At 41.1% G+C, this 13,543-nt stretch overlaps 1 protein-coding gene across 1 annotated transcript in view; it reads left to right on the top strand.

Annotated features, from left to right (window-relative positions):
- The first annotated feature begins 9,853 nt into the window (after positions 1 to 9,853).
- LOC109676327 (uncharacterized) overlaps positions 9,854 to 13,543 on the top strand; it is a 36,013-nt gene continuing 32,323 nt past the window's right edge. The window contains exon 1 of the mRNA XM_074058115.1: positions 9,854 to 9,992. Coding sequence (XP_073914216.1) covers positions 9,854 to 9,992 — 139 coding nt within the window. The remainder of the gene's footprint in view (positions 9,993 to 13,543) is intronic.

The following is a 13,543-nucleotide window of genomic DNA, read 5'->3' on the forward strand; positions in this document are numbered from 1 at the left end:
TTCCAGAAGGTCCCACATTTAATCATCATAGTTGGGCTAAGTTTCTATTATCTTAATAGCTCACAATGATGATTAAATTTCAAGACAGAAAATCTCGGGGGACCGCAGATCTGTGATATTTTGTTATGGCAGTCTGAGAAGAAAATCAGAATGGTTGACAAGTAAATTACACTCTAAGATGTAGCATAGGGAAGTAGATTGGAAGTAAACCTAGGTACTCACCTCACACCAAATCTTGTCAAGCAACACCAGAAAAAGCTATCAATGAACACTTAATTTCTATCCACTTGAAACAGTTTAACACTTGCTATCTATGTTCCAAGAAGAATGTTCTCTGAATGTAAAATATATCAATATACAAACTCATTTAGGGTTGCAACATGCTTCAAGTGCTGGAGCACCTCTAGCAAGCATGAGGTACTGAGGTTAAAGCACAGTACTGACAACAACAAAAGGTATCAGTATACAAACAAAATACAAACACATTTCTTTCAAACAATGGAGTAACTATGTGGTGCTTGGAGTGATCCTGGATAAAATTATAGCCATCCTTGAACATGTTCTGAAATGTAGCATTTCTGCTCTAGAAATGCAATCTGCAATATTTCCAAAGTGAATAAATGTTATAAAATTAACCTGTCATGAAAATTTTAAGAAATAGAAACCCACAACTTCACTATTCTAAAGATAAGGGAACTATTCTCCACATGCAATAATGTGAACTCTAATGACTCACACCCGTGAATAAATGTTCCAGAGTGTGAAAGAGACCTGATATTTGGCTCTCACAAACAATATGGGAAAGGTGCAGCAATATGACTCACACAATTACATTTAAGGTGTTCCAAGTAGAAAATGTACTGGCTTAAATAGAAATTATCATTAGAGGTCACAATTTTGAGGGTCAGGGAACCAGACAGGGCAGTATGGCTTGTGTTGTGTATGTCATGGTGTTTCATTGTGCCTCTGGTCTGCTTCAGGGCAGTGTGATCAGCTACATAATGTCACTTGTCCCAGCTGGAAGGTCAGTAGTAACATAGTTTGCCATCTGTCCACCTATGTCTCACATTTTGCTAAAGTTCAAAATATACTTGACCTCTCTCATTTCCTCCAGAGGTCTTCTCCTCTTTTGACACTGGTGAGAACCTCAATTAAATCAGTTTCTCATTGTTATCAGGAGTCTGGGGATCACATCAGGCAATTGTCTGAGGTCACAATCCAATAATTGATCTGAGAGACAAGGAGCTCCTGGCAAAGTTTTTGAAAGTGGGAAGTGAAATTGATACCATCAAGGGAGAAAGCAGAGCTATAGCAATGCAGCTCAAGAGTACAGTTGCCTGGGGTGTCTCTGGTTTTATGTGGATTGAACCAGACTGGTAGGAAAAACCTGGGTGTTCCTTCACGTGGGCTTAGGGCAATTAGCAAATTTGATTGGCAGCTAGGTGACAACTGATTTCTGATTGTACATGTTTCTTCCCATAATTCACCAGTTATAATTGTATGCATGAGATGCCAGCAATATTCATGAAGCCTTACAAAGGAAAAAAAAAACCAAAAAATGTTACTACAGGTGACAGGCTAAACTGCACATAATTCAGAACTGGTTGGAACTGGTTATTGCTCCTCCCCACTTTGCAGGATGTAGCCCACAAGAACTGAAGTATTAAGTCTGAAAGGGGTATATCTGTAGGTCAGGGGGAGGTGTGGATTTAATCTCTCCTGACAGTCTTCACATTAATCCTTTAAGGATCCCTACATCAACTTCCCCCTGAGAGACAAGAGCCCCAAAATCTTTTGGGGATTCATGAGGAAAAGAAGGTTTCTCTCTCTCTCTCTCTCTCTCTCTCTCTCTCTCTCTCTCTCTCTCTCTCTCTTTGTAACTTCTTCCATGTTAATCAGGAGCAGACAACCCTACCTATAGGGGTTCCTTGTCTTGAATCTGTCAACAGATTATATGGGAACAGTTTATATGGGTAGCAGAATCATTTTCCAGCCATGTATTGTTCATTGGGCCCCAGAGCCTGGGTTAGCATCTGAAAGTGTACAGCTTGCCTCTGGGTGAGATGAACTTGGAAAAGCAGTTCACAAGATAAGTGCTGATGAACAAAATCAGCATAGTACATGCAAGTGTCCAAGGAAGGGAGACAACCAAGTTTTTTCCAAAGACAGCCATTCTTTTTCAGCTCTTTCCCTTAGGTCTCTGGTCTTTTCCATATCTGTTACGTTGTTTTGTATTTCAGTCAAATTTGTTAACATAAAAGCAACATTCTTTTCCGAACATGGCACAAGTCCCACCCTGGGGGGGGCAGTGATCATATCCAAGAACATGGTACTGTTCTGCAGTACCATGGCTGCTAGACAATCAGAATGCACTTTGAGGTCTAGGAGAGTGGTGGCTATCTTATTTAGGCTTTTAGGTATTTCCTGGAGTAGGTTTTTGTATAACCAAGTTGCAGTGGCACTATCCCCAATACCTTCTGAGATTCCTGATATCACCCCCCAGTCCCAGCAGCAAAGAGACCTTTGGTATGGCCCATGTTCACAAATTCACAATCTCATCTGGACCCTGAGATCCTCTCTGGGAGCCAGATGAATAACAGGGAACAGGTAAGCCAAGGTGCATCGCTGTCCAAATGGTAAGTAGGTATAGCCATGCCTGTCTCCCACATAAGAAGTACATAATGTAGAGGATGTCACTGAGTTAGAAGGATACAAGTTGGAATATGCTTCACTGCTACCATGGCCCCTCTTGGTGCACAGTACTCTATTGTATAGTGGCCAGTCAGTGCCATGGCAGTTATGGGGGCCAAGCATGGTGAATAACACTCTGAGTCTTATTTTCTCAAAAGATTGAATGCATTTTGAGGTCAATAAATCTTGAGCCTTGGGTTCCAGCTTACTGGCACCCCAGAGTCAACTTTTTGATATATTTATTTGAAGTTGGATGCTTGAACTCAGGGCCTCCACCTTGTGACACTCCACCAGTCCTTTTTTTGTGAAGGGTTTTTTCTATATAGAGTTTTGTGACAGGCAGGGGTGACTCTGAACCTCAAGCTCTCTGCCTCTTGAGTAGCTAGGATTACAGGCATGAATCACTGGTGTCCAGCATGAGAGTCAAATTATTAATCATAGGGATCAATTGGGTTTAAACCAGTGACTCCTTGGGCATTTCTTTTTTGGGTATTGGGAACAAAATTGAGTCTCTGTGGTGTCTATAGTCTTGTCAGGGAAAGTAGTGTTTGGGATTTAGTGCTCTTGGTCCCCGTCCAGTACCTATAGGAACCTCTCCCTTCCTACCTGTATTCATCCCTGGATGAAGGTCCCTAAACTTGTCTGTAACTGTAATGGTAAGATGGTATTTCTTGGCATCTCAGAACCCTTTGCCCAATTGCTTGTACACAAATGGGAGCCTGGCCCCAGATATACACATTTTCAAAGATTTGCCCACTTTAATGGGAGGCCCTTTCTTTTAGTAATGTTCAAGACCAACAGGAATGGACTTGTCCGTGGATTGCAAAGTTTGGCCTCATTCGTTACCCATTCCCTAAAGCTAATTAGATAGGCTGTTTCCATTCCACCTGTGGAGAAGTCTACACATACTCAAGTGTGTCTTGTAGGTGGAATTGTTTGTTTGGTTTTTTTTCTTTAGAAGGTTGAGGGTTGATGCAATCACCTTTCTGTAAGGGTGCCATGTGGGGACTATGGCTGTGATTGTGGGGCCAACATATGAGGACCCAGGGTAGTGCTACAAGGAGGTTTGAACAATATACAGTGTAATTCCATCCTTGTGGCAAAACACAGTTCCTACCACAGCAGTCTAAAATCATAAGAGTCAGGATCTAAGAAGTGCCCAGAAAAGGGGGTGTTTTAAAGCAGAGGAGTTTAGCATCACTTATCTATTTGCTGAAGTGCTGGCCTTTTTCTTTTGAAGAGGAATCTCAAGTCATCCAGAGGCTCACGAGAATAGTCAGACTCAGGGTCCTGTGCATAAGGGAAGCTTTCCTCTGGCTTGCACTTCACCTAGAGAGGTGAATGCAGTTATCTATTCCCTGACCCTTCACAGCTGAAACAGTGGCCAACATCACTACATATGGCCCTTTATACTTAGGTGGCAACTGATGCTGGGGTGCTGTCTCCCACCAGGTGCTAATGAGCACCTGATCCCCAGGCCTTATGTGAAGTATTCCCCCTGGTTGAGGAGCAGACATGACCTTTTCCCCTAGTTCCTTTATAGCCTCCTGGAATTGTCCTAAGTGGGTTACATACCTTGTCAATTCCCTGATCGCTAAATCCACTGGCAAGGTATTAGAAAGAAAATGGCCTTCCATATAAGATTTCATACAGGTGAATAAATGGTAAGTGATGCCTAGGTCTCTGGTTATTACATTAGTGATCTGGGAGGTGAATGCAGGTCCGTTATCACTTTGGAAAGACCTTGGAAGTCCAATCCTGGAAATAATCTCCTTGTGGAGTACCTTAGTTACTTTTAGAAAGGCCTTTCCTCTCAGGTTGGAAAGGCCTCAGGCCACTTGGTGAAGGTATCCACTAGGACCAACAAAAGTTCATAGACCCTGCAAGTACACATAGGAATAAATTCTATCTGTTATTCTTCCCTGAGGTAAGTTCCAGTCCTTAGGATGGGTTCCACCAGCAGGGGGAGGATAGGTCCAGGATTATTATAAGAACACAAATAGCAGGCCTGACAAACCTACAGTACAGTGCTGTTCATTCCTGTTTCAGCAAGAGTTGGATGATTGCTACTAGAGTAGCATCCCTTCCCAAGTGCAAGGAATCTTGAATGGGTTTTATTATCTTTTACTGGATGGCCGTGGGTGGTACAATTTGTTTCCTACCTTTCAAGGATCACCTTGCTTTGCCCCTCTTCTTTGGGCTGCATTCATTTCTTCCTCAGGGCTATAGTTAACTGGTAAAGATGGAGGAGAGCAGAACTGTGGCAGTGCTTAAGTATAGGGCTTAAGGGCCACCTACTTTGCTTCCTTATCAGCCAGGCCAATTTGATGCCCATCAGTGAATTACTGCCACTTTCTTGGGCCACTCTATGACCTCTAGGAGTGGGAGAATTTCTTTTTGATGTATGAGGGGGTCTTTTCCCAGTCAGGAGCCCTCTCTCTTTCCAGGTGTTTGCATGTGCATGAATCATGAGGAAGACATACTTTGAGTCTGTTTAGATATTACGTCTTTTGTCCTTTCCCAAGGTCAAGTCTGAGGACAAAGACACTTCCTGTGCTGTTTAGGCTGAGGTTGGGGGAGGAAAAAAGGGTAGGAAGGGGAGAGGCCCTGATTCAATGACCTCTTCAGCAGTGACCACTGCATACCTTGCTCTCCATCACCCCTTCAGGACATGGCTACTCCTGTCAGTAAACCACTCATGGTCCACCTCCAGCAGGGGATATCAAGTGGGTCCAGTCTGCTAGACACTGTGTAGGAGGTTATCTCCTCACTAGAATGATTATCTCCCAGCAATTCAGTGGGTAGCAGTGAAGCTGGGTTTAGGGTGCTATAGGTGTCCACAGTCACTTCAACACTTTCTAGCAGTTTAGCCTCGTAACTGGTCAGTCTTTCCCGAGTCTTCCATACATGACCTTTTAATTCTAAAACTGCCTTCACCTGGTGTGGGGCCAAAACCATCATAGGCTGACCGATAGTGATCTTGGTGGCTTCCTTGGTGTAAAGGTTGGTAGAAGCTAGGGCCCGTAGGCAGGCATCGTGTGCTTTCTAGACTTTTAAACCAGTACAGGTGTTTATTCTGGTTGAGAAGGTGGCCTAGGTTGGTGGTTGTCCATATCACTTGGGAAGAATGTGCAATCTGTTGCTAGAAGCAGTGATCTATTGAGGCCAACTACATGCACTGAAAGTCAACTGTTGTTGAGTTGAGCTGTGTCATTACTGATTACATGGCTGGCGGGTCTGTCTGTTTTTAGAGTGGATTGTTGAAGTCTCCGGTTGTGCTGTGGGTTCATCTTTCTCTTGCACTTCTAAGAATGTTGCTGTCCCATGGTTGCAGAATCTGTTGTCAGATGCGTGCATGTTCAGAATTGTTACATGTTGCAGAACTCATCACCGCATTGTTACCTAATGCCTCTTTTCTTGGCAACAATCCAGGCTCCAGCTCTACAACTGAGCTAAGGCTCCTGATTTCTTTTGATTAGTGTTAGTATGACATATTTTCTCCATTAACTTTTTTAAATTAACATTTTATTCATATATATTTATTGCACTAAGGTGTTTCATTCTGATATTTATATACATGTGCCTATAACGTGCTTTGATCGTATTTATCCCTCTCCACCCCTTTACTTTTAATTCATATGTGTTTGTATTTATTTATTTTTATATTTTTTTGTGCTACTGTGGTTGGAACTCAGGGCTTCAGGGTTGCTAGGCAGGTGCTTTACCACTTGAGCCACTCTACCAACCTTGTTTTGTGTTGAGTATTTTCAAGGTAAGGTCTCCAGAACTATTTGCCTGAGCTGGCCTTCAAGCTTGATCCTTCTAATCTCTGCCTCCTGAGAAGCTAGGATTACAGGGTTGAGCCCAGCATATGTGTTTGTATTTAAATGATCTTCTTGTAGCCAATACACAGTTGGAGTTTGTTTTGCCCACCTGTCCTTGCATGCTGTCTATAGTCTATCCATTAGCTTCCTTAGTGCCTTAATCTGAGTTTTAAAAAACGTTTGCTTTGCAATAATGCCATATCTGGTTCTGATGCATCCTCTACCACTTTGTATTGTGATTTTCCTTTTTTTTAACCATTCCTTGAAATATTTTCTTTATACCATAACATGTCATGGTAAATTAAAGGAACTGTTGGAAATAATACATTTAGTATTATGGTAAGGTGTAGGGGAGGGCAACTGTTTTATGCTATTAAGGCTACTACAGTAGAATGACATGGACAGATTGCAGTGTGCTCTGTCTTCTCCACTCCCTTTTGGATACAGGAAGAGTTGTATTTTGAGTTTCTTCAGCTCTAGTTTGAGTTTGGGATGGAGTGATAGCTTTCTTTGTTTATCAGCTTTCTATCATTATGACAAAATACCTGAGATAATCAACTTAAAAGGAGAAAACACTTATATTGTCTGTTGTCTTTGGAGTTTTCAGTGTGTCATCATTTGACCCCATTGCCTTTGGGCTTGTGCAAGGACTAAAAGTACATTATGTCAGGAGCTCATGGCAGAGGAAGCTTCTTACTCCATAGCTAGAAAGGGAAAGAGAGAAGAGAATTGGTTAGGTCTCAATATTCACTACAGGGCACACTGTACATAACTTCTTAAAGGTTTCACCATCTGCCTGTCACACCATGGGCTGGATCCTACCCTTTTACACCTAGTCCTGTAGGGCATTTCATATCCTAACTAAAGCAGAACTGACAACAGGATGGTACTTGTATTTTCATTTATGTATTTGTTTTTGAGACAAGATTGCTCTTTACCTCATACTGGTTTTATGTCTCCTCTGTAGCCCAGACTGGCCTCAAATTCTTGATCCTCCAGCCTTCACCTCCTCAGTGCTCGGATTACAGGTGTATACCACCATGCCTTGTCCAGGATTGAATTTTAAAAGGAATCATCTCAATGTCTATGTGAACCATTGAAAGAATTTGTCTCCATAGAATATGAATATACTTGATTACATTAGTGGAGCTCCTTTTTGCTTTTCTGAGACAGGGTGTCACTATGTAACTCAGTCTGGCCTCAAACTCATGATCCTCCTGCCTCAGCCCCATGAGTCTTGGGATTACAGGTGTGCACCACCATGAAAGTCCCATGGAGTTCTTAACATGAGCTTTTCTTTATTTTGGGACAAACTCAGAAAATTCTTTCTTGGTCTTTGTAGTCTGTTTCCTTTCCTTTATCAGGAAATATTAGTTTTCTTACATTCTTTTCTTGTTACTTTTCTTCTTTGAAGACCATCCATTTCATTAGCTGTGGTAATTTTAGGCAGCTTTAAAATTCTGTTACTTTCAAAATTTTTTTATGTTAAGCTTATTCTCTCTCCTGAACTCTGGAATCACGTATGTAAGTGGTAGTTGGCCATCCTACATATGTGGTCTTAGATATTCCAAATGTGATATGTTCAAGTCTGTGTCACTTCTGTCATTGGATTCTTTTTTTTTATTTAAATTTTGCTGTGCTAGGGTTTGAACTCAGGGACTTGTGCTTGCTAGGCAGGTGCTCTATGAATGAGCCACTCCACCAGCCTTTTTTTAATGTTGGTACTATCTTTATTTTTCTTTCTTAAATTTTTTGTTGTTGTTGTTGTTGTTGCTTCGTGTGTGTGTGTGTGTGTGTGTGTGTGTGTGTGTCTGTAGGTTTGTGCTTGGTGTTTTCAAGATAGGGTCTCAAGAAGTTTTTGCCCAGCCTGCCTTTGAACCAGGATCCTCCTGATTTCTGCCGCCAGAGTAAATAGGATTACAGCTGACAGCTGAAGGTACCCGGCCTGCTGTTGTATTGTTCTTCCATTTTCCAAACTTCACATCACCGTACCAGTACCTAAGTAGCAGCAGTTATGCAGATCACCTGGAAGACAAATATCTTTTTATGTTCATTTGGCAAATTCTTAAGCAAATTCTGTCCCTGCCCTTCTCTTGTTTTTTTTTTTTCTCCTTTTTAAGGTTATTTCTCTGTTCTGCAGTCTGTGATCTAATGCCTCATGCTGTTTTCTTACCTTTTAACTCTCCCTTAAACCTTTCCAATCCTCCTCCCAGTGATGACTGTTGAAATGTAGATCTGCTCAGTTTGCTCACCTGTTCTCATGACCTCATGTTTTCCACCTGTCATTTGGGAAATGGCAGAGATGCCTCGAGTGAACACAAGCAATCTTTTGGAGCTAGGAAGGAATTATTGTGATGCCTGTGTGCATACTTTTAGTTTATAAGTCATTAGAAAACAACAAGCACATAAAATTTCTTGTTGGACATTGTTTATACACCTAAAATGCATAATCAGTGCCTTCAATATTGTGTTTATCTCTCATCATGGTCCAGTTTCATTCACCTCAACAATATAGATGTGTAGTTCCATTAATGTGGTGGGTATTGTTTGTGGGATTGTGAGTGGACTTCTGTTGTTGCCTTTAGCTGTGAGAACATGTTTTTAGTAAATGCAAGGGGTAAACATCCTAGCCTTCTCAGTGAAGTGAAGACTCATTCTGCAAAATAGAATTATATGTTCTCCTTCCTTGCTTCACTTACACTGAAGCAATAAGTCAATTCCTCTAACAGTTTGTGGGGTTTTGTTTATATTGAATGAATTCTTCATATCAGATCATAAATTCCTTGAAAGAAAAAACTGTTAATCATAGTTTATTTCTTAAATAGAGTGGGGCTTGCTATTTATCCCAGGTTTCCCAGTACTCCTATATCATCCTTTTTAGTGTTTGGATTACTGCCAGGTACCACTAAGCCTGTTTTTACTTCTACTTCAATCCTTAGCAAGAATTCTTTTTTCTGTGGTACTGGGGTTTGAACTCAGGACCTACATCTTGAGCCACACAATTACCTTTTTTTTGTGAAAGGTTTTTTTTTAAGGTGCAGGCAGGCTTCTAAACATGATCCTCCTGATCTCTGCCTTCTGAGAAGCGAGGATTATAGGAGTAAGCCCTGTGCCTAGCTAACAAGAATGTTTTTAGATGTACAAGGTAAAGTTTTTTATAGTATTTTAAACTTAATAAATTATTACAGTAGCAGTACATTTCTGTGACTTTCCTTCACCTTATAGAGTACAAAACAGCTGCATTTAAGAAATGCATATGAGAATCCACTGCCACTCCCACCCACAAATACAGAAGCCAGAACTTCCATATTCCAAGGGCTGGTGAGTTGAGAAGAAATATGGCATTCCAGGAGTTGGTGTCATTTGGGAATGTGGTGGTGAACTTTACCTGGGAGGAAAAGCAGGACCTGGACGATGCTCAGAGAACCCTGTACAGGGAGGTGATGCTGGAGACCTACAGAAGCCTGGTGTCTTTGGGTGAGTGAAACTGTCCTGCAGCCCTAAGGAGAAAGTGCTGTCTTCTTAGTAAATACATGAAAATTATTTAGGTGTACATTTCCAGCCCATGAAGACCTCAATTGCTTACCCTCATTCATTAAAAGGTCACATGCACCCCTTCATTGCACAGTTCCAAAGCTGGGGTTTGTCTTGCTTCAAAGGACCTGATTTATAATGGAGGGTAAGAACCATTTCAGGACATAAATAATACATACATAGATGGATACACATATATAGGGAAATGTCACAATGAAGCTCTCAATATTAACACTAATATAAGTGGCCTCAATACCCAAATCCAAAGACATAGAATAGAAAACTGAGTTAAAAACAAGACCTAGCCATGTTTTTCTTGCAAAAGACTCATCTCATTAATGAAAAGAAACATTGATAAAAAGAAACAAAGGGTGTAAAAATGTTTTCCAAGCAAATGGACTCCACAAACAGGCAGGAGTAGCTACACTTATATCTGACAAAGTAGAACTTATACTAAAACTCTAGGAATTAGTAGGAAATACACTGGAATATATAGGTATAGGGAATGACTTCCTAAGTAGAATTCAAAAGGCTTAGCATGTTAGAGAAGGAATGAACAAATGGGACTACATGAAGCCAAGGAACTTCTGCACAGCAAAAGAAACAGTCACTAGACTAAAGAGACAGTGTACAGAATGGGAGAAAATCTTTGCCAGCTACTCATCTGATAAGGGACTGTATTCCAGAATCTACAAAGAACTCAATAAACTCAACCCCCAAGGAATCGACATCCCAATGAAGAAATGGGCACATGAATTTAATAGGGAATTCTCAAAGGAAGAGGTACAAATGGCCAGTAAATATAAGAAGTGTGCAACTTCCCTGGATATAAAAGAGAAACACATCAAAACAACCTTTAGATTTCATCTCACCCTCCTTAGCACAGCCATTTTCAAGGCAGTAACAGCAAGAAATGCTGGTAATGATGCGGCAAAACATGAAAACTGCTACAGTGTTGGTGGGAATGCAAATTAGTACTACCACTATGGAAATCAGCATGGAGATTCCTCAAAAAGCTAAAGATAGAATTTCCATATAATCCAGTGATACTGCTCTTGGAATCTACCCAAAAGACTTATGAGTCAGAATCCAATAGAGATACCTATACACCAATGTTCATCATTGCACTATTAACAAGGGCCAAGCTATGGAAACAACCCAAATGCCCTACACCTAAATGTTTAATGTTTGAGTCACACCTGCATTCCATTTGCTTTGCACATTTTGGAAATGGGGTCTTTAGAACTACTTACCCTGGTGGGCCTCAAAGCATGATCCACCTGATCTTAGCCTCCCATGTATCTAGGATTACAGGTTTCAGCCACAGTTGTCCAGCTCTTTCAGAGACTTTTATGTGAGAAGAGCCCTGAGATTCTCTGCTTTCCCAGGCTTTCTGGGGAATTTTCTCCCTGGCACTCATTTTCCCATGGTGGGCCATCTAGGCACTCCGAGTCTCAAGTGGGCTCAAGCTGTACAGGAAGCTGACATCCTCCACATGATGCTTGTTTTGGGGTCTGCAGAATGCAAGAAATATAGGGTCATAGAGGCTTCCATAGAGATTTGAAAGGAAATCCTGGGTAGTCAAACAGTATACAGTAGGGCCAGAATCTCTGCAAGCAGCCATTGAGAGGTCACATTGTGAAGCTGTGAGAATGAATACAAGTTGCTGTGGAGACTACTGGAGGTCGGTTGCCAGAAAGTTGGATGGTATGCAGAGGGAAGGCCATTGGCTGTGAGAACAGCCAACCAAAAAGCAGCCATCTTGGTTGGACCTGTCAAGGGATAGGACTGCCTGAGATCTTGGGGCTCAGATCACAGTACAAAGTGTCCCTGATTCTGGACCTGATGGTGAAGGGTTCATTGTTTGCCATACTGGCTTTTGGTCTTCCTTTGGTCTGATTTCTCCTTACTATTTCCTTTTTCTCTCTTTTGGAATGAAAACACTTACCCTTGAACAACTGTACCCTGAACTGTCTAACTTTCTTTTTGATTTTCTGGGGATTCACCATTAAGAGTTTGGTTTGGGTCTTAGAGGAGACTCTGGACTTTTGTGCAACTCTGGGACTGTTAAGATAATGGGAATGGTTGCAGATGGACTGAATGCATTTTCCATTGTGAAATGGACGTGAACCTTTGCAAGCAGGGATTCAGGGTTATGGTGTGGATGGTAATTGCTCCCATTCATGCGTTGAACCCTTGGCCCTTCATACTGCAAAATCAGAGGTGGGGCTTGAGATAGATGATTGGGACATCAGGGTCCTGATGTTATGAAAAGATTTATACACTTACCTATTAAGAGCATAAGGGATTGAGGGAAGGGCCTTATTACAATACTCAGCTTTCTCTTTGGTTCCTGGCTACCAAAACATACATAAGAAGTTTATTCTACCTCACAGTCCTTGGCAAGATATTCTAACTCAGTGGGAGCACCTAGCCTGTTCCAGGGATGGGAGCATCTGTGGTACCAGTAAAGACAGGGAAGGACTGCTATGATGATGCTGGGTGTCTGGCCTCTCTTGTCACCCATCCTCCTCTGACCCCCATACATCTAACTCACTCATCAGCATCCTTCAGAATCTCAGACTGGCTCTTAAAAGGAGACATTTTACCATGGAAAAAACAAACTCCTTCTATGCTGTTTGTCTCTGAAGAGTCTCCTCTGAAGATTTGGTCACTTACTCTTTCTGTTTATGAAAGTCCCTCATTGTAGAAATAGCTTTTTAAAGATGTTTTCCATCTTGGAAGGAATGTATCGGGCAGGTCAGATGGGCATAAATGCCAATTAAGACCCATTTGATGAAGTTATAAGCAACAAAAGAGGTTTAGAAGAAGTGGGCTTACCTGACATTCATTTTTAGTTCAGTTTGGACAGTAGTTGATATGTTGACATTTTAAAAATTCTTCAGAATGTCAACAGACAACAATTAAAAGTGTTAAAAGGAGAATACAAAATGTCAAAAAAGCAAATATCTAAATGGCTGACTCCATTGAAAAATAGATACTTGTTAGTCATTTTTGGGGTTTGATTGCAAATACTTCAGAGAAGGACCCAGACTGTGAATGACAAGACTTAGAATAGCCATGGTTAAAACACTGATATGTAGTTTAAGAATTGTCAGAAAATTTAGTTATTTCTATAGCAGACAGCAGTTTAGGAAAACAATTATGATGGACAGCATTAAAACAACTATACTAAGTGCTCCTTGTTACAATTAGGAGCACATGGACACAACCTGTGAAAGTCTAGCACTGTTAACTACAGATGTCTTACAAGTTAGGGTGACAATGCCTGTGACAGAAAATGTAATACACAAGTACATTTCATATAAATAATAACAATCATTTGAGTAACACAAATATAGGCCAGGTTTTAAAGAGCAGGATTGCCCATATGGCAAGGTTTTTCTGAACGTTTTTGATCACAAACAGCACAACTATCAAAGTTTCATTAACCCTTTTATATGCTAAAGGTTTTGATGTAATGCTTCTGGGTA

Source organism: Castor canadensis, chromosome 2 (assembly GCF_047511655.1).
Source record: "Castor canadensis chromosome 2, mCasCan1.hap1v2, whole genome shotgun sequence".
NCBI classification, from domain to species: domain Eukaryota; kingdom Metazoa; phylum Chordata; class Mammalia; order Rodentia; family Castoridae; genus Castor; species Castor canadensis.